Source organism: Aythya marila, assembly GCF_965140915.1.
Source record: "Aythya marila genome assembly, chromosome: 12".
Lineage (NCBI taxonomy): Eukaryota > Metazoa > Chordata > Aves > Anseriformes > Anatidae > Aythya > Aythya marila.
In genome coordinates this window covers 17,017,045-17,039,364 of record NC_139053.1, presented here as the reverse complement: position 1 = coordinate 17,039,364, position 22,320 = coordinate 17,017,045, and the positions used below count along the sequence as shown (strand labels likewise).

Here is a 22,320-nt window from a genome sequence, read left to right as displayed (position 1 = left end):
AAGTGGGCTATAGCCACCATGAATGAAGTATATTCTATAGTATTTACATACATAGGTATACTTTAGCCATAATTTTTGTACTCTTTTCACTCCACAAAAGAGGAAAATAAAAGTTCATACTCCATAGCACCTTCATCCCAAGATATCAGGCCATGACGTTAACTTCAGCTATTATGGCCAGAAGCAACCAGTGGGTAACTTGTTAAAGAAATCTAATAACTCCAATAATCTAATAATTCTAGTTTTAATAAGTACAAAGTATGGAACACACAAATGATGTGATTTTACAAAAAGATTACATATAAAAACTGGATTCAGTGGCAGCAGAGATGCTTTCTTAAAGCACAGTCTACAGGCATTGGAGGCCTGCCTCCTTATTCAGTCCTGGTTGGACTGCTTTATGTCATGTTTATCTTACCAGAGATAATAAGGGAAATAAATTTGCTATCTAAATGGGGGCATTGCTTCTAGCCTGCTTTCAAAAGGGCCATTCCAACTTTGAAATTCTTTCCCAAGTTAGTAAACTTTAGAACACAATGAGAAGGCCATCCCTGACAAAAAAATAAAATAAATGTAGAACGGCAGAAGCAGTGTGATCCTTTTGCAAACACAACACAGGGAGAGTTTGGCTGCATAATGTATTCTCATTAACACTTACAAACTGTGACTCATTTTGTGTTGTTTTTCTTTAAATTACAGTTATGGAAGGCATTTTCTCCATAAGCAGATAAAACATCTTGGAAGGTGAGATGATCCTGACTGATAAGTTACAATGTGTGTGCTACTTATGTCTGGTTAACTGCCTGATTTAGTTGATGCCTGTTCCTAGCACAGATTACTTTAATTTATGAGGTTATGAAAAAGAGCCAGGACCAAAACTACACAAGAAACACAAAGAGTGAAGTCTTCTGGCTTTTCCATTAACCATATGGCACTCAAGGGATTCTCACTGGTCATTCAAACTGCTTTCCCAAGATTTTCCAGAGTATTTTTAAAGGCAATGTCAGTAACAGCTTGGGAAAAGAATTTTACTAGATAATGCCTTCCTTTTAAAAGTGTTAAAATGATGACTGCTAAAACAGACATTCTTATGATAATAATAATTGTGAGTTGTTAAAGCTGAAAATGTAAATTGATTAAGCAATTTTCCTCTATAACATTTTGTTCATATAGTGTATAAAGAATTCCTTTACAACATTTTTTATTATTGCTATTTTTTTGTAACTTCAAGATTGCATATTAGATGGGCAAAAATTTCATTATACGCAACATCCAGTTTCTAGAACATGTCATTCTTCTACATCATTCAGAAGAACATTTCAATTTATACAACTTGTCCATAATGCATCTGATGTTTTATTCTTATGCATTCCTAGAATGAATGACAAATTAAGCTCATGTATGTCCTGGAATTAATCCAGCATTGTCAACCAGCACAAATCCCGTTTCAACTAGCTGGATATTCTCTGAAAGATAAAGAAGAAATACATTAAGTACAAAGCCCAGTCAGAATTCCTTTGCTACAAAAATCAAACAAAAATTCATATCTTTCAATCCCACGTGTATTCAGGTCTTGCTTTTCCCTGAAAAGTAGAAAAAAAAATCAAAATTAGTTATAACCAGATGCTGCACCCACAATTTCTGTTAAGTGGAATGAAAACTAAGAGCAAAAATACCTTGCAGAAAATAACAGTGTTACAGCTCTTGCACACTCCCAGTTGAATAGTTCCCACTTTGAACATATCTTTCACGTTACCATTCTAGGATAAAACATGTCTGAATAAGACTTTTGAACAAGATAAATTCATTTTATAACTAGCTTGTCTTTGAAATCTTAGTAACCGTGCCCCACTGTAGAGTAAGGGGATTTACCTTGTTTTGACAGAGTCTACAACCTTCAGAATTTTGGGTTCTGAACAAATCCATTTCAAAGGCACGGCTTTGTGCCAGAACCACTTAATTTGGACTGGCTCAGAATGAAGTAATATATCAGGTCATGATAAAACGTTTACAAATTCTGAATTCTACTATCATTAATTTCATGGTACAGATAAATCACACAGATGCATAAGAAAACTGTTATTGTAAATACCAAGTTGCCATTAAGTAATGCTTACAGAGGTTATCTAATTTAAATACAGCTGAAGCAAAAAAGAGATTGCATCCTTTTTTGAAGTTGTTTTCCTTTACTTTACTTAGATGTTCAACTTCTTGCCTGATCATTCCTCTGCAAAATAATGTTATTTTTGCAATGTTTTCAAGGTAATTACAAAACTAAAATGGGCAGTATCATTTCTGATGCCAGTGCCTGTCCTACTATTACAAGTGCCAGAGAAGTGGAAGACCACTACTTAGACCTAGAACACAGTATCATGAAAATGAAAGCACCAAGTACTACAACATTTCCTCAGTAAATACAGCTTCCCCTGAGAATCCTACTGAAATGCTAGAACAAACTCATGCTTTGGAGTTCCTTCTGACACATCTCTTCTCATCCTCAGCACTGATACCTGCAGATTTGTTATTCACAGATAGGAAATTAACCCAGTACAAGACACAGAGTAAAGAACATATTTTACCTCCAGTTTGTTCTACATACAGTATAGCACACGATTAGCTGCTTGTGAAGCTGAAATATCCTTTAGATCCCCCAAATGATCAAAGTAGTACATTTCCAACCATCAGCTGGATGTTCAATTATTAGTGTCAATGATTCATAGCAGACTGACATCTTGTTTTTGCTAGCTAAGTACGTAAAACTTCTGCAAACCTACAGATAGCGGAATTAAATTAGAATTTACTACAACAGGGAAGCCATTCATCATTATCAGTGTGGTAAATCAGGGCAGCTGGATGCACTTGAATCACACTTGAAAACTAATCGGACAATTACTGAAACGTAAGTGTATAATGCTGTTCCAAAGGAGTTGCCCATTTAACTTAGGAGAAGACTTGCTTTAAGTGACTGAATCAAACACATTCAGAATTTCATCCCAAAACCTGTCCTCCCTTACTCTGAAAGCAAAAACATCTGTGAAAGTCTTTTCAATAATATTTTGCTAGCCTTTTCATCAGATGTTTATTAATGCACTAAAGCATATAATCTTTTCAGGTACAAAGGGGCTCAATACTTCAGCCCTTAGAGTCCTGTGTACTTCCTTTGCATTACAGAAATTATTCATGAAGTAAAGGTTCAGGATAGGCTAAAATTTTGGCCTTTTACCTATGGGGCACCTCAGTGATACTGGATAACATGCTTTTGCACTGTTAAATACTGATGTTTGTAACCTATTTTAATTATATGAATACCACTGGTATTTCATCAGATTCTAAGGTAATCATCTATGCTTTAAGAATCCTTGCAAAAATAATCGAAGACATTTTCATCATCTTTTATAATAATGACTTTTCATATATATATAAACTGATGCACTAAAGATGACCACAGTGAAACCCTGCTATAAAATTCAAGATAGTCATGGCATGACCGCCTAGGTTATGTCATTCTGATCTGTGAACAGCTGTCCGGAGGGAAAGTTGATTTCCGTCTTCCTATTGTTTCCTGATTCAGCACACATACACTGCATGAAACACCAAGATGGTAATTAAGCTGTAATGACCGTTACCATGACTCCAAATATAATGCTGATATTAACAATGTCAGATACTTGTGATACATCAACGCTATGGTACAACAGCACCCTCTCTCAGGGTGACTGCCATTAGCGTCGAAATCCACAGATAGTCTAAGTTTTTCTATTACTGGAACAGGAAAAAGAAACTATAATACTTGGCTTGTCATCTCCACATCACCAAAAGTATGGCACTTTCCACAAGCAATATTGATGGGGAACAGATATCCTAAGAAGTCACTGATAACCCCTTCTGAATGTCTATCTTGCATACTTTCCAAAACTCTTGAAGCCCTATACAACAGGTCTCCTGCTTTATCAATATTTGCATAGCACCTCCAAATTGAGCTTCAGAAACACAAATGAAACAAGCACAGTGAAAAAGTGCTTCATTAGAGGACACAAATCGATTTTCTGAAGTTCACTCAGAAAACCCCTATCTGAGCCAAGAACTCAGACTAGCATTTTTATTCATAACCCTGCTCTCCTTTAAAAATATTCATTTCTAATCTAAATAGAATGCTTAATCCTAATTTTGAACATTCCTGTTCTCTCTACTCCTGTTCTTCTCACAACATGGATGTTGTTTTAGTCTTGTTAGTACTGCTCTAACCAAATGTTTTTGCACATCTTAGTAAGACCTCCGATGCAGCTTGTTTAGATCTAGTTTTGAGTCTTGTGCTTCTCCCCCACCCTACTGGTTCAATGAAAAAAAAAAAAAAAAAAAAAAAAAAAAGGCAGAATTAAATAATACCAAAAAGAAATCAATTGAGTAATATAAAAACAGTAGACTACGGTTTATTTCCACAGATCACAGATGAAATACTACTGCTTCCTGAGATGGTACTGTTGGCATGTTATATTTTGATGACAAAAGTAATTTTACTGGTTAAGTATTTTAAGTTGCAAACAGAATCTGATGAAGTAACATACAATAAAAGAAGAATAAATGAGTTCATTACTCAAGCTTTCCACCTTATGTGGCTCCCTACAGCTGCTTATTTAGTTCTGTGTAGTTGCTGATTTAAGGAGTTCTTTGCAGTCCATTTCAGCTTCATTTCATCTAAGGTTATGGCAGATAACACCCTATTTACACTGCAAATGGTTCTATCCTGACATATCTTGTCCTAGCCTGTAATTGCACATATCAATACAATCTCTTCAATCGACTGCAACATAGTTTGATTCTCTGCATGCTGGGATATATGCAAGACGTGCTATAGCATGGCATCAGCTCTAAATGTCTAGTTCTTTAAAGTGAAAATGGTAGTGGAGCCCAGCATTGCAGGTTAGAGAAAAAAAAAAAAAAAAAGGAAGGAAGGAAGGAAGGAAGGAAGGAAGGAAGGAAGGAAGGAAGGAAGGAAGGAAGGAAGGAAGGAAGGAAGGAAGGAAGGAAGGAAGGAAGGAAGGAAGGAAGGAAGGAAGGAAGGAAGGAAGGAAGGAAGGAAGGAAGGAAGGAAGGAAGGAAGGAAGAAGTTAAAAAGGCTGGATAAGCATTCCATCATACAAAAAGTAGAAGTGGAATTCTATTTATTTGATGTTAATATACAATTTAAGATAGATTCAGAAAGTCCATTAAAATGTTAGGGAAAAACAGAGTCTTATAGGAAATTATTGAGATAGCATGAACAAATAGATTGTGCAAAATCTGATCTGTGTCAAGTTTAAAGTCAAATCTGTCACTGTAAAGTGAGGAATGACTGTTTCCTACTATGTTTTGAAGACCAACTAAATTAATAAATAAATAATTAAATGAGTTCATTATCATGATAGTCGTTTAAATTTCACAATATCTTAACCACAGCTTTCTTATATTCATAATATTTACACTAATTATAACATAATCTGACACAATTCTTTCACTGTACATAACTAGGCAGAAAACAAGAAAAAGCAGAATGCAGATGAAGAGAGAGGTCTCAATCCTACAAGCTGTCCAGCACAGACATATCACAAAGCCCAGGGGACAAACTGTCATACTGAAGTTAACCTATTCAAATGCAAGGATTTACCCACACAACATGGAGAGCAAGGTCAGAGACACAGTTCAGGTAGCTCCAGGATTCTCATATTTAGTATAAGGATATATAAATGATTTTTGTTATTGTTTTTGAGCTAGAATTCTTATGCCTTTATGAATACACTGCAAGCTATTTTAATGGATGATTCAAGGCTGCCTCAAGACCCACACTTCTGTACCTACAGACAGCAGACAGGGAATTATACCATCAGATATGACTGAAGGATGCCCTCCAAGCCAGACATTCCACACATCTACATAGATGCAGCACTTCTGCATAGTCAGGTTGTTCACAGGCTGACCACAACTGATAAGCGTGTGACATGCAAGTCATTTGCTCTGCTCACATGCAACATTTGCTCTATGCCTGAAATTGCTATTTAAGAGCCACAGAGGTTCACTGGCTCAAAATAATTGCTAAAAAAAAATATTTAGTGCTCACAGTATTCTTTTCAGAATCTGCTTAGTTTTAATTCTTGCCATTCGTCAATCAAAATAAAACACAGCATATTTTGTCTACTTCTCTCAAGGTTTTGCAAAATGGAAACTCATATATTTTAAGTAGTTTTGACAGTGAATTCACTTTTTGAGTTCTTTTTGACATTCCCCAGGTGACTCACACTGCTTTGAAAGAAAAGGGGAAAATACTACAAAACAGACTTTGAAAGTGTAATTCTATGTTGTTTTCCTATTACTGCTCTCTCTTGTAGGCAGCTTGCACTGGATTTCTGATGCTTAACTCGGGAGCAATTCTGTTGAAGTCAGTCACCATTACACATTGCTTCCCTACTAGCAAAAACATTTCAGCCTATCCATGAGATTAACACTCTTCTGTTAGCATGCTATACAATACAGGCTTGTGATAGATGAACGTTAGAGCAACTACATGTATTAGTTATTATTTAGCCTTTGTGCAGCACAGATTGCACTGTGAGAATCTGGGATAACTAGCACGACATCAAGCTGTCCCATTTCTTACTCAACTCTATGAGAAATAAAGTTCTTCCGGATTGATGACAATATAACAATAATGAGAACCTGTGTGCTCTAGAGGAGGAAGAGATTTATGTATCAAAGTTTTGTTCTCTAATGAAATCATCTTCCAAAAATAACTGTAAGGTCTTACATTACACTTTCCAAAATGTGAAGCAAGCCTGGGGAGGCTCTGTCACCAGGTACTTTTAACACACTTCAGTGAAAATGAGCTCCAGAAGCACGACACATCTCAAACAGGTTCATGGCCCCAGGACACCAAAAATACACAGCTCTCCTGAAGGTCGCAACCTGTTCGAGGGTGGCCGAGGTATCATCTTCACACCACTGTCAGTAGCAGCACGGCCAGAGAGGAGTTGGACTAACTGGTGCTGTTTTGGCTCTCAAGCAGTACACAGAAAGATACTGGGTTAAACAGGCAATATATATATATATATATGATTTTTTTTTTAAAGATTTCCAGTGGTAGGCATGTGATAGAAACCAGCATTTATTAATGGGCTCCTGGTGAGGTTGTAATTACAGTTCTTTTTTGCACCACAGAGGCACCTAAAGGCTTCGTGCACACTCAGAGCATCAGGACTAAAAGAAAACAACAATTAAAAATGAGGGAGAGAGAAAGTTAGTTCTATTTTTATTCCCAAGTATAAACAGTGGAACGTGACAGCGCGACAAGCCTCAGGCTTCAAAGATAACTGGAGATTCCGAATCTTAATGTGCCTCACAGCGAACACCAAGCTCTGCTCAAGTATCGCTGGGGAAGGAAGGGAGGAAAGCAGTATCTAAGGGGGCACAGACTGACACAGCACGGCGCACACCATGACACAAACCCAACGCCCACCGCCCCATTCCCCCTCGGGTCTCCCTGCGCTCTTCGCCGCCATTTTGTGGCCCGGCGCGGGAACTCCATTTCCCGTGGAGCCCGGCGGCCCCGCGGGGAGGTGGCGCGGAGCAGGGCCGGGGCCGGGGCTGAGGTACGGGGCTGGCGGGGCCTCGGAGCGGCCTCAACCGCAGCGACCACCGCGGCCAAACGGGCAGGGCACGGCCACGGAAAGCCGGGGAGGGAAGGCTGAGGGCGTCCCCGGAGCTTCCCAGCTGGGGAGTCGCTGCGTTTTCACGACAGGCAGCGCTGCTTCAGCTATAAGCTGGCTTGGGAGCAATGCCAGTTTCCGCCTTGCCTGGCAGATGGTGGAAGGAAGGGCCTGAATCAAAGCACGACCTATAGCTGGGAATAACCAAACACGTTAGAGCTCAGATTGGTTTTAACGTGCTTTTTTACTATGTGTTTTATAGGTCGATTTCCTTCAACAGCACCAAAGGCAAGAGGATGGAGGCAGAAAATGTTGCCAAGGAAACGGTCCTAATTACTGGAGGAGGTGGCTATTTTGGCTTCCGGTTAGTGCATTAAATAGTTATTACATACAAGAATAAATGTAATAGAGCGCTGTTGGTGAGGCAACAGAATCCGTCTGTGAAAGGAAACCTACAGGATTTGGGGCTTGAGCTTTCTCACCTGGTTCACCCCATCGACTGATGGTTCCTATTGGGGTCTCGTTTTTCAACAAACATAAACTGCTTCTGAATGTTTTAAGCAAATACATTATTCTGTTTCCACATGATTACAAGACAGTTAGTCTCAATATTTAATCAGTCTGGGCAACTTTGTAACAGGAATTTACATTTTTATCCTCAAAATATGTAGGGAACGGAAGGAGAGAAATGCCTGGGTTCTTCCAAAAAGCAGTTAAAAACACCAGTTAGTGGTGTTGTGTTTTTTTCCCTTATTGTAGTTTCCCCACTTTGTGTTTTTTCTTTTGTTTTCTTTTCCTCTAAGTAAAGAGGGAGCCAGAATAAATTAAAAAAATATATTAGAATAGTTAATAGGCTTCTCTTACCTCCAGGTGAAATGTTTCATGCATTACTGTGTTATGTATATAACATGTGGTTTCTGTCCTGTTTTAGTTTAGGTTGTGCCATATACCAAATGGGAGTGGATGTGATTCTCTTTGATGTCACGAAGCCACTTCAAGCAGTGCCAGAGGGAATAAAGTTTATGCGAGGGGATGTCTGCTGTCTGTCTGAAGTGGAAGAGGCTCTTAAAGATGTAATCTGCGTATTCCATATCGCTTCCTATGGAATGTCTGGCAGGGAGCAGCTGAACCGAAAACTTATAGAAGATGTTAACGTGAAAGGAACAGAAAATGTCATCCAGGCCTGCAAGAGCACAGGAGTGTCAAGTCTGGTTTATACAAGTACATATAATGTGATATTTGGAGGCCAGATTATAGAAAATGGGGATGAATCTCTGCCTTATCTACCTCTTCACCTTCATCCAGATCACTACTCCCGGACCAAATCTTTAGCTGAAATGAAGGTGCTGGAGGCAAATGGTGCTGAGCTTGGAAATGGGAAAGGTGTATTAAGGACTTGTGCTCTCCGACCAGCAGGTATCTATGGGCCAGGAGAGCAAAGACATCTTCCAAGAATAGTTAGTTACATTGAAAGGGGACTGTTTAAATTTGTATATGGAGACCCTCTCAGTTTAGTAGAATTTGTACATGTAGATAATCTTGTTCAGGCTCACATCCTTGCCTTTGAGGCCCTCAAAGCCACCAAAAAGCACATAGCTGCAGGCCAAGCCTATTTTATTTCAGATGGCAGGCCAGTAAATAACTTCGAATTTTTCCGACCATTAGTAGAAGGGCTGGGTTATAAGTTCCCAACCTGCCGCCTTCCTCTCTCCCTTGTCTATTTTTTTGCATTCCTTACTGAAATAGTTCATTTTCTTGTAGGTCATGTTTATAATTTTCAGCCTCTCCTCACCCGCACAGAAGTTTACAAAACTGGTGTCACACATTATTTTAGCATGGAGAAAGCCAGGAAAGAGCTGGGGTATGAGCCTCAAAAATACAGCCTGAATGAAGTGGTTGAGTGGTTTAAATCTCAGGGCTGTGGACCAAAGCCAAGAAAGTATGCCATTACGAAGCTTGTTAGGAATGGAGGATTGCTCTTGTTGATTGCCGTGGTGGTTGCATGGTTTCCATCTGCAGTTACATTTTCACACTGAAAGATGAAACACTGAATATTATGGAATATGGGGGACGGAATTTAGTTATGTTGAGTACTCGTTAGTGTTGACAGGTATTAAAAAAAAACACATTGGTGCTATTCAGGTAAATATTTTTAACATTTCTAGCCCTAAGGAATGGAACTGCTAAGTAAAAAAGATGTAATTTTTATACAAAATTCCTCTTCAAAGTGAAATTGATCAGATCACTAACAAGACAAAGCTTAGTCCTCCTGCGAAAACAGCATTTTATTGTCTGTTACAGTGGTACACTTAGACTGACCCTTCCTCCCCAACAATATTATACTCTGCCCCTTTATTCCTAACAAGTTTCTGCTACATGATCCAGAGGAGAATAAACTTACTCTTTGATCACATTCCAAAACCAAATTCTGCTTTCCAGCTTGGATGTATATATGCCTGACCAAGAATTTGCCTTAGTTGCTTGATTAACTGTTTAAGTGGTAGACAATAAATGAATGTTTTGGGGTTTGTTTCACTTTAAAAAAAAAATAAATAAATTCTGATGTACTTCTCTAAATAAACTCTGGTATCTAATGACACTTCTGGAAAATGTTGAATTGTTAATAAAATGACAGCAAAGTGCTTGAAGCAACACAGCTCTGTAGATACTTCAAACTACAATATTCCTGTTTAAAATGAGTTATCTAAAGTGCATTCATAAGAAACAGCTATGGTTTTTCCCAGCATTACTGAATGGTTAAACAAAACAATTATCTAAAGGACATCAGGTAAGTGATCACACTCATGTTCCATTGCTTATAAAGTCTTTTTAGCCTTTAATAATATTTCTTTAGCACCTGATAGCATTTGAAGAGAACATCACCTTTGAAGCAGGATGATAAACGCTCTGCAGAGAAAGTCAGGATTTTGTGAAGTTTTAAGAATAGAAAATACTTTGCTAGAAACAGTAATGATCTGTACTTAACTCCCTCATCTCTTTCAGTTTAACAATAGAAGAGATGCTGAGAAACTTCACATCGAAATGTTAAATCACAAAGTTGTGTTCCCTTAACTGATAAGCATTACAGTTTCTCAGTATTTCTAGATAAGTACACAGTCCTTCAGGAAGTTCACACTTTTCCCTAGTCTTTCCATTTTAATAGCTGAAACTACACTATCTTAATTTTATGCTAGTTCCAGTAACTTCAGCTCTGGATTTAAATAGGGAAACAAAGAGCTGAAAGACTCAAAAAAATAAAAATGGCTAAAAAGGGAAACCAAGCTACAAGTACGCGGCCACCTGTGTTTAGAAGATGGAGATATTTTCAGTTAATGCTGACTGAAGCCAGCATTCTTTGAATGTTGAGTTTGTTTCCTCAGTTAATTTTTGTAATCACTGATAATTAGATGCTTAGTTTTACTTGAAATCTGTTTGGTTTTCTTTTTCCTCCTTAATTCCTCCACCACTGTGCATACCATAAAAGAAAATTTAATAGTTAACTTGAGGGACAACTGAAGACGATGGCGTTTCAGTGTTCCACCATGCTGATGGCAGAAGGGCCACTTACCAGAAGCTGTTAATATACATAGTCATAGTTTGCAGGAAGAAGAATCTCGCTTTACTAAAAGATGGAAAAATAAAGGTAGTTGTGATCTCATGAAAGCATTGGACTGCTGTTATCTTCCCAGCAGGCCCTGTTTTTCAAGTGAAGACCACCTGGTTTGTCTCCTTCAAGTACCCTGGTTTTGACATAATGTTATCAGAAATAGATTAAGAGATTTTAATGCTAGCAGAAGCAATAGACAAAAGAAAATGTACAAGAAAGTGCACAGGCCTGTTGCATGGCATGAAATACCAATATTATGGTTCTGATTCTTGTAAAAAGCAGACCTTTTTAAGATGTAGAACAGAACTCCTGTGCCACAGAGGAATTTCTTCTGCTATTTGCAATAGCTTGGGGAGGGGAGCGCAAACACAAATACCAAAACTGAAGCAGCAAATCCTCCCGCAGAAGCTGAGCAAAACACGTTAAAGTCTTCATTTTCCTGGAGTCAAGGACAGAACTTCTCATTGATAACGGAGTAAGAGGCGTTATTGTGTCCTAACTGCCCATGACTTATGCTTGAGCACGGGATACTAAATCAGGCCTAGTTCAGAGAAACAAGCAGGCGCTTGGCAATGGTTATCCCAGACAAAAAAAAAAAAAAAAAAAAAAAAAAAGGAGAATCCAGACTACAGAAGAGATGAAGGATACTCTTCCTCTTTTACTTTCCAAAATGAAAAGAGGAAACGTCTGGCTTAAAGGAGTTTAAAATTGCTTGAGTTATGTACATGCAAAGCCAGTCACAGCGCTCTATTTCAAGTATTTTTCAATGAGAAATCTCTCCCCTCCTTCCTGTTTTTTTTTTGTTTGTTTGTTTGTTTTTTGTATTTTTTTTGGTGTTTGTTTTGGTTTGGTTTGTTGTTGGTTTTTTTTTGGTTTTTTTTTTTTACTACTTTTGGATGAGCAGCTGAGTAAACTAAGGTAATTCACTTGTGTCTGTTTCGAAGTTGTCATCAATGATTTGTTTTCCTCAAGGTTAATTACCAGAAGAACACCTAAAAACTGAAAAAGCAGAATTGAAAATTTGCTACTCCTCACCATTATTTAATGAAGGTAAAAAGAACGCTGCTGATGTTTTAAGTGAACAGTTTAAGAACACCAATTTTCACAAATGAATAGGTGAAGATGACCATTTGGCTTGTCTAACAGCCTCCTAGATGACTTAGGCTACAAATACCTCATATTGATTGCTACTCAACATGCATACATTTTTTAATAAAAGACTGATAAAATTTTTCTTCCCAAGACTGCCAAGATACAAATAAATAAATATTAAAGACGTCATGCCTGCCCCCAGCAACACTTACACCCATACCATTACGGTGACCTTGTGAGCAGAAAGGGAACATGCATTCCAAATTACTACAAGCTTCATCTTTGCCTTGGTTATGCTTTATTGTTTGAGTTGATACAAATCTGATACTCACTACAATCAAAGTTGATACTCACTACAATCACTACAATCTGCCTACTCCTGGAAAAGGTCGGTTAGGAGTTGAAAGTTAAATGTGATCTTCAACCTTTTCCTTCTGCAGTGCTCGTTTGTATCCAGATGAAGTGCAACAACGATGACTTCTATGGAAGCAATCAAAGTCAGTTCATCTTAAAAACACAGAGATGCCGTTCTTCCAACCCCCAACATAACACACCATAACTCTAACACACCACTTTTCAGTAACACACTCATACCGACTCAAATGGCTGGAGATTTTAAGTCATGAAATTCAATAAACAATGCTTAAATGAAGAAGCATCTGGCATCATTTACATCACCGCTATCGAAAATTATTTATTAAAAATAAAATAATTTAAGGATTTAAAATAGTTTCTGTAAGAATGTAACAATACAACAGATATTGTTAACTTCAAAAATTTATAAATGTTTTCCCTTCTAGATTATAAAATTAGCACACACACTCAATCCTAGTTTTATATTAAAACAGCTGCAACTGTGAAAAAGTTGCTAGTCTGCCCTGACAAAGAATTGAGGGTGGGGCTTCAGAGTTAAAACACAATGCAAGAGAAGAGTTAGTACACAGCATGGCCCAATTCACACATCAACCAAACAGCTAACACAGTATTTTCTTTCTGAATACAACCTAGCATTTATACTCAGAGGGGAAAAAAAAAAAAAGCCTTACTGTAAAATGAAATGGATTTTCATAAATACTGAGTACCACCTCGTAACTTTTGACATTACATACGTGACATAACACACACACAGCTTTCTGAAGGACTGTAAAAGGTGCTATTTCTTAAGCATTTGGACAACAGCAGCACAAGGAACTCATACGTTCATCACACAATGACTGTTCTGTGTCAGGAACATGCAAAATGAAAGTAGTCAAGACAAATGACCCACGTGGGCAATCTGGCTATGTCTGCTCTGGAAATGAGCTAAAAAAAATAAATTCACAACAACCTGGAGCTCTAGGCTTTGATCTCCCTCAGCCTGAGCATCTTACAGTCTCTTATTTTTTGTAATCAGTATAAGCCCAGCTGGTATTCAGCTGTCTACAGATACTGTCCCAACTGAAGTAAGAGCTTCAGGACCTTCCAAACAGGGCTTTGGGCCCCCTTGTCTGATCAATACTGACAACATTCTTGAAACATTAAAAGAGACACACACAGGCTGCTGAATGAAATATATAGCACAGGGACTGATCATGTAACAAAACAAAATGCATCCCAGATCATGCTACAAGATGTGTGCGCACCAAAAGTCCTCACCTTCCAGCAACAGCAACTGGTCAGCCCATCACGCATGGATACTGCAGAGAAGCACAGCTTTACACAGCAGTCTAAGTTACTGCTGTACCTTCAAAATCCACAGTTGATGATTTATTTTTCGTCTGCCCCCCCCCCCCCTTTTTTTTTTTTTTTTCCTTTGGCATCCATCTAATCCTTGAAAAGACCAAGCAGAGCTGGGGACTGAAGGGATTTCAGGCAGGAAGAAGCCTAGAATTACCTTTAACTTTATCCTCTTCTCTTTTCCAGTTCACTGATTGGTATTAATTTCTCCAGGAAAAAAAAAAATCTGCAGAAGCCACCGCACTGTAGGACACTATTACAGCACTTTCATCTCAAGATAAGTGAGACAAGACTCTATTCAGAGTAACTAAAACCTCAGAGGAGTTCCTCAAACCATCGCTGGTGAATGCGCTATGGCATCAATTAAGTGCATCTTGAAACAACAGAAGTCATAGCATGAGGAGCAACAGCAACTGAGAACTGCTGAGGCAGCTTCATCAGGCAATGAATCCCAAAACCAAGCAGGTTTTCTGTGATGAGAAATACACCATGATGTATGCAACATTTTATGATTCATGCAGTCATTTAGACATAACTCCTGTGCACACACATGAAAGGTAAACTCATGCATGCAGACAGTAAAACTCCACCCATGTAGACAGAAGGAAACTAGGAATTCAATAGTAGTAACATAGTACTATCTCAAATTAGGACAACTGGTTTTAAATATGCCATTCAAGGACTTTCACTCTGCTCTTGCAACAAAACACACTTGCTAATCTAAAGAGTTTTCTCATCTGTAGCTCGATGCTCTTCAATTGATTAAAGCTGTAAGAATGACTGTGTATACTGTCATTCTTGGATTAGATACATTTTGGGAAAATGGTCTACACATTTACAGAACACTATCATTTGATGCTACCATCTAACTAGGATTGCAAGATTAAAAATGGACAGTTCATTAAAAAAATCATTTCTAAGCACATTAGCAGTTGAAAGGGTTTGCAAAATGAAAGTATACCAAAGCAAATGCTTTTCAGATTTGAAATACCTTTCCGTTCTGCAAACAGGTATTTCCTACCACATATATTAAAACCTTCCTTCCAGTGCCTTAAGTTAGGAATATAAATTCAGAGGGGCTGCAAACACAGGTTTGCACATTGTTCCTTTCCTAAACTTTTCAAGAAGAAACAACTACAGTCACAGAAGATATTTGGTTTCAACAAAGTTAACATTATTTGGTACTCAAAAAGAGAACAGAAAACTTATAACAAGACAATACAGTATGAGCTATTAGCTGCCCGAAATACTTTATACAGTATCGAAAGTACAATCTTCTGTAACATACATTAAAAAAAAAAATGCTGGTGCAAAAGTGCTTTTACAGCATTTAATAAATTAAAAAACTCACTACCAGTTAATCTTAAGGAGCCAGGTTGTTAACGTGGTGAGGTTCCATGCATGTAAATTGTTACGAATGTCTTATCTACAGCCTGTGTACACAAATAAAATAGATGATTTAAACTTGTGCTTCAGGTATTGATAAGAAGTGAAGTCTATGCAATTACCCACCCTCCAATTTTAAAAATCTTGAATACACAGAAGTCTGGCCTGCACAGAGGGTATGTTTTGTACAGAATATAAATTATTAGGAATTTAAACAGTTTTTCTTATAACAAGAAATTATTAAGGAAACCCATCTTTTCTCCTCCTCCTCTTCTATTCATTCAGCTTGATGAGATCTGCATGGAGTAGGATGACCAGGATAAATTAATATCTCCTCCTGAATTGCTCCATAAAGCATCCATCAAAGAATGATTGCTTTAAGAGTAGAATTTGCTGTTACTGACTTTCTTCTCCTTTAATCTTAAGGGAAAAGAAAAAAAAAAGAAAAAAGAAAAAAGAATGAAAAGTCAAGTTTACTAGGAATTTCTCAGAAGAAAGCAGTTTACTACATTCATTTTACTTAGACACAAATGGCAAGTAACGTATCGGCAACAAGTATTGTTTTTCCTGCAATAAATGTGAATAAGCCAGTGATTCACACAGCTGTTCAGCACACATAGAAAGGTAAAAATATTTAAAGAAAAGTCTTCCTCCCATCCCATCAGCTCAGAAAGGAAAAAAGATCTACTTGACTGGTACAAGAATCTTCTGTCTCCCTCACAATGCAAAGGTAGCAGCAAAGGAGACAGACCCTTCTCTTAAGCTTTGGATAGTGCATTGACACTTAACTGACAGTTCTGTGCTCTTAACAACTAACTCCTGCTTTTATCTTTTGCAGTTTGTCTGTCTGGAAGTGTGCTTTCTTCCCACACATTTAATATGTTAATAGCACTGCCAAGGACATAATTCCAATATTGTAGGAGTAAGGTGGCTTGTTTATTTGACAATACAGGCTATTTGGCTGTGCGTATTTCCAGGCTTTTCTCCTAGAAAGCAAGAGAAAAGAACATAACCTCACAGGATTACATGTTTCACTGTGATCCCTAAAACCAGGATTTCACTGAGCAGGTATTTCATTGAGTCTGCTGGCCTCTAGTGGCTTGCAGCCCAGCCTCACTTGAGATATCCTCATCCTACTCCAGTCACTCTTTAGATGCTTATTTTAATAAATCTGAGACTTCCTTACCATAAATCATGTTTGGACAGAGCTGCCTTGGGAAGGAGAATGATTATCAACCTACCTGCGGTTGCATGTCTCTTGATATATCTGTAGTTTGTGCTCATTCACATTAAATTCTTTTAATATAGCATCTCTGTTAGGATTCCTTAAATTCACATGGGTGTCATAAAGGAACAGCTGATTATTAAGCTCCTCCTGGCGTTTCCGAAGTTGCCGACATGAGGAATAAAGCTCTTCTTCACTTTCCTTCAAAAGAATATTGGAAAACAATGTACAGTGTAAGACAGAACCAACAGAGTTTGGGTGGTTATTTTGTTTTTCTAAACACATTCCATTGGTTTTCTAAAATTAGTTTTGCATGATGATTCTGATGATTCTGCAACATTTATGGAAACAAACTAAGTAACTAAGAACATAGTGAAAAAAAAAACCCTTAGGCCCATTATCTAAGGCACCACACTGTCTAGTAGGGGCATCCGGGACATTCCAGGAGTCATGAAGTGTCTGTATCTGAAACATATGTTGGAATATTTTTCCACACACAAAGTATGCCAGCATGTTAAGGAAAGGACAGCAAACGATGTATCACTGTGGGACATCAGATTATAAATTTTTAAAAGACTTTTTTTTTAAAAAATCTTATTTTTGACTGCTCCACCGTATTTGTGTAAGGTGACATATTCCTGGCGCTTTCTTATTGAAATCTAGGCTGCAAGTGGAAATACTGACTAGTAAATAGGATCTCTAATATTATCAAGTGTCAGACGATCAAGAAAGGACACATCCTTTGTTTCTGTGGAGCTATGACAACCTGCAACAGAACTGGCTAAGTATTTCAAGTATAATTTGCAGCCATCTGAATTTCTCTTGTTGAATGTGGCCCACAGGAGAACATCACAAAATTATCCACAAGCATAAAACAATCATCATGATTCCCTTAATGACTTCAAATTGCTTTAATATTTCAAAACTTTGGATGCACAAGCTGTCTCCTTTATTGAGTTACTAGTGGGGAATAGTATTGGCAGGAACAAAGTCTTAATTTTTACATCAGCAGCAAAACAAGATGCACATCCTACAAGAAATGACATGGAATCAATAAACATAACAAATCTAAGCATTTTCAGAGATGGCATATTAATAAGAATGCCTCTTTTAGCACTCAGTACAGATCTAGGGAAGCTGTCATGTTTAGCAAACACCCATGGGGTTTCAACAGGTAGAGCAACCAGATCCTTTCCTAACCTTTCTTTCTCCTCCCAAAGCATACTCCTACAGCTCCCTGGTATGGCTTGAAGCAAACGGAGCAGCCTCAGTGCTATGCTACTGATTAAGTTTTAAAAAGCTTCCCCTGCAAGAATAGGAATGAAACTTTGCATTCCCAAATTGCAGAAGGAATAAGCAGATTGCTAATTACCAATTTGCAGGTGTAATTGTCGAGATGCATATGTACTACTATTTGTGCAAAGCTAGACTTTAAAATGCTGTTTAATGTCCACTGTAATTAGGAAGTGCTAAAGTGGTACACATACTTTCTGAAGCGAGTAAATCAAATTTCAGACACAGAAGACATGCTTCTAAATGTGACAACAGCAGCAATGTAACAGAATTTCTGCAGGATCAGGAAGACAGTCAACTTGGACAAAAACTACGTAAGGCCCCATAAATGATTCACACATGTGAATGCTTACTTTGCAATATTCTTGCTTCTTTATTCCTAAAGAATTTTCTCAGCCATCTGTAATTCCCCTTTATATCTTTGTATTTCATCTCCAAGAGTATGCAGATGTATATAAATAGGCTCTGTATATAAACAGGCCTGTTATTAAATTATACCATTTTATGGAGGGTCATTATTTAAAAAAAAAAAAAAAAAAAAAAAAAAGCAGAACAGATGGATACAAGCTTGATCTTTCCTGATGCTTCTTGAATGACCTGGCAGAAGCTCTAGAAGTTGATTAACCATGGCAAATCTTGGTTTGCTGCAGACTGCCAAACTAAAGGAAAAATTTTTGAAAGTTCTCCTGCAACTGCATTATCACCCAAAGATATCAAAAAGCGTGAAAATACAGAGCTGTGTTTCATCTTCATTTGGCTTAAGCAGAAGGGGCTTCAAGAGTGTGAAATGTGCTACTGTCAAAGGACTTGGTGCTGACAGACTGGGAGACATACTGCTGCTACGAGCAACACTTCAAGAGATACTCCTGCCCCAGGCAAAGAATGATCTGAATTTCTGAGGAGGAATTAGCAATGTATCTACGCATCATGCCCATGCTCGACAGTTTTGGCAATAGCAAGTTGTTACCAGTTTACTCAAAGGAGGCAAAACAAAAACAAAAAAAAAAAGCTTATCTGGCCTCCTGTATCAGACTTGTATCCATGGAATATGAACATTTCAAATGTTATCTTCAAAGGACATATATCTCTTTTCTTTATACACACCCTTCGTCTCAGTTCCCAGCCTTCTTCTCTCCTAACTCTTTGCTAACCACCAGAAGAAAGCTACCATGGCTACAAAAACTGTGATTACACACAGTCATTTTACATCACGTGTCCATAAGGTGGATTTACAAAAGTCTTGACAAAGGACATTTGGAAAAGAGGCTGCCATTTGTCTCTGAGGAATGTGACTGAGAATTCAGACATTTCCATTTCAGTATGTGTAACTACAGGCACAAATCTCTCCAGAGACATAAAGACTTACTGTTAGCTGAATCTGATAGTTTAATCAGGAAACATAACGTACGCTGGTGTGAACCATAGCATAAGCCTAAATGGTTGTGAATGACTACAAATAAGTTCCACTTTCTTTCCCCCCTCTTCTGAATCAGAAGGGTACTGGAAAACACCGTGAAATCCTCACTTCCCAGAAGTACCATAAAATTTCATCACTTGTCTTCTATGCCATTGTGTTTAATAAAATATTATAATAAAATAAAAAATGAATATATAGTTATAATTGCATATGTATTTAGTTTATTATAGTTACTGTATATTAATATATAAAGCAAATAGCATAATATACTGTTGAGGTATGGAGACAGTCTGAGAATAAACCTGCTTTAAATTAGCATATAAAGCACCACCTCTGGAGCACCAACAAATGCTCTTCACAGATCAGCCGCTTTAATGCCTGGCTTCATAAGCAAGGGATGCATCATCATCATTTTCTCCTTATGTGCATGAAAATACTAGTACTTCAATCAGTTGTTTTACGGAGGCTTAAGGGAAGGAGATTAGAGCTTCAGTAGGAACCAGGATATGTCTTCCATTTGTTGGGTTATTTATGTTAATGACATACTGGGAGAAGTAAATTTATCTTCTCTTCTTAAAGAGATTTTTTTTTTTTAATGCAGGACCTTTAAAAAGAATTCCATGAAGCTAAGGCCTAAATTTAGCTAGCTTTGCACAGCATCAGGTAGTTAACATTGGAAGACAATGACCATGCTTGTAAAGGAAAAAAAAATAGAAGCAATTAGTCTTTGTTTCTGCATTATTTCTTTTAACAAGTGAGTAATCTGTGTCCTCCCCAGAGGAGAGTAACTCAATTTGCATCCTTGGTCTTCCCCAGTACCTAAAGAAGTATCAGACTATACCACAGCAGAAAACTAAATCCTCACTTCCCGGTTTCCACAAAGAACTGGTAACACAAGCTCTAAGTGCACAAAACAAACGAATGGTTCTCACCAGAACTTGTTGCATTTCACAATGAATCAGAAGCGAGGCTAGCTCTATGTCTTCACTGTAACCATTCTTGAGAGGAACTGATCTAAAACCTGTGGAAAACAAAAAACATACACAAAGGAGAACTAGAATCAAGGCAAATGGTTACCTGCAGTCATCAAAATGGTGCAAACAGTCCTAACAACTAAGAGATCCTTCTCTGCTCAAATGCTCCATTGCTGAGAGCAGGCTTTGCTATGTGAATTACAGAGAAGCAAACGACAATAACGGCCAAAATGAAAAACACAAGATTTCACATGTTCTTGAAAACTAAAGCCAGTTGCAGAGAGAATCAGAAAACCTACTTCTGCATATGTCCACATCTAAGGCAATTAATAAAACACATCCACTGACACCAAAACAGAATCTTCCCACATTTTACTCAGAGCACATAACCCTGTTGCTGAGATGGAGTCCATGGTTGTGGAGGAAGACAACACATGGTGAAGACAGTTGAAGACATATAAGTGATATTAGTAAGGAGATAGGTGTAATACCAAAAGTAGTGATCTTGTTACTTTCTTCTGAAACGCAACACAAACTAGAGAGGAAGAAAGAACCTTTATTGGAATCTCCCACTTTCAGAATAAAGAAGTTAGAATTAAACCTCTGGGTCTACAGGTACACAAGAAACTTGTGTTTAACTTCCTCAGAGTCACGGCACACTATCAGTAGTAATTTTAACATCTTTGTTGTGTTTTTTGCTGTTGCAAATTTTTCTATGTTTTACTATCTCAAAACAAATCAGAAAGTGAGAGGAGGATTATTTTAAATACTTGCACACTACACGCCCCACATCATAACAAACAACTAAAGGAGCAGATCAAAAGCGCAATTCTCCTTTGGCATGTCATAGTTGCTACTGACAGCAAAATCACAATACAACAATGCTGAACCACATTTTTCTGACTTAGCCCCATATTACACCTCCCATTCTTACCTGTTTTGATTCCTTTGATAGGAAAAGTGGCATGTGCTAAGAAATTAGGGTCACTGAACATATCCTCCTCATAAACAACAAAGCGCAGAAACGCTAGATTGGGATCATAAATTTCAAATTTCACTTGCTCTGGACACGGCGCCCAAACTGGATTAAGGCCATTGTCATCTGTAATGAAAAGGAAACATTTGCTGTATGAAGCAATAACTTCACTTCATTCATACATGGGTATATATCCCTGGACATTTTCTGGGAATACAAAGGCCCAAAAATCCTATTTACCATCTGTCTCATGTTGTAACCTCGCTTCAGACAGTTTGTATTTGTTTATTTGTGGGGGGAGATAGGAGGAAGCTTGGCAGGGATGGAAATCCACAAAGAAAGGCTATTATTCGTCTTTAAATATACAAAATCTCCTTGGATGTGTACGTGTAAAAAAAGCTAATTCATTGCTCGTATTCATGAGCCTCATGCTCCATATCAGTAAAAGCATGGGAAGTACTGGAAAGACTGATGTATAATTGCTCAATTCTCATACTCATTTCTGGAAGACCAAGTAACTTGTCATGTGCAATACTGCCAGGAATTTTGCTGTCTAAGGTCTCGGTCACTCCCCACAAAAATTTAAAATCATAAGCCTCTTCTCTAAAGTACTGAAGAGCCACAACACATGTTTTGCTCTTTATTCTGTATTTATCTTCCACTCCTGTCTAAGCTGTAAGTTTCAGTGGCCTGGATAATTAGATTCAAAGCCTTTTGTCTACCAGAGGAACACTGCTACATCCAGATATATTAAATCGTGAAAAGACAGCCAGTCAGTTTATTAAAGATTGTTCTGTGTTATCTTCTTACATTTAAAATTCCAATAATCAATTTTTACTTGGCTGTTGGTGAGATATTGTCCCATTTCAGTGCACTTAAATGCACTTAAACTCCTCTACAGACAAACACACCTTATCCAGAACTCACCAGGAGCAAGCTTTGATCAAACTTCTGCTAT

General features: G+C 37.8%; 2 protein-coding genes across 5 annotated transcripts in view; one reads left to right on the top strand and one right to left on the bottom strand.

Moving 5' to 3' along the window:
* Positions 1 to 7,654: 7,654 nt before the first annotated feature.
* Positions 7,655 to 10,275, top strand: SDR42E1 (short chain dehydrogenase/reductase family 42E, member 1). The gene is made up of 2 exons (XM_082770182.1): positions 7,655 to 8,040; positions 8,608 to 10,275. Exons 1-2 carry the CDS (start codon positions 7,973 to 7,975, stop codon positions 9,710 to 9,712), a joined length of 1,173 nt encoding a protein of 390 aa, XP_082626308.1. The 5' UTR covers positions 7,655 to 7,972; the 3' UTR covers positions 9,713 to 10,275.
* Positions 10,276 to 12,748: 2,473 nt separating this feature from the next.
* PLCG2 (phospholipase C gamma 2) overlaps positions 12,749 to 22,320 on the bottom strand; it is a 72,015-nt gene continuing 62,443 nt past the window's right edge. For 3 of the 4 annotated variants that reach the window (XM_082770305.1, XM_082770303.1, XM_082770304.1), the window contains exons 30-33: positions 21,321 to 21,488; positions 20,345 to 20,433; positions 16,719 to 16,903; positions 12,749 to 15,897 (exon numbers count right to left, since the gene is read on the bottom strand). In XM_082770305.1, coding sequence (XP_082626431.1) covers positions 15,855 to 15,897; positions 16,719 to 16,903; positions 20,345 to 20,433; positions 21,321 to 21,488 — 485 coding nt within the window. In that variant the 3' untranslated portion in view covers positions 12,749 to 15,854. The remainder of the gene's footprint in view (positions 15,898 to 16,718; positions 16,904 to 20,344; positions 20,434 to 21,320; positions 21,489 to 22,320) is intronic. The other variant, XR_014318367.1, reaches the window with a different exon arrangement.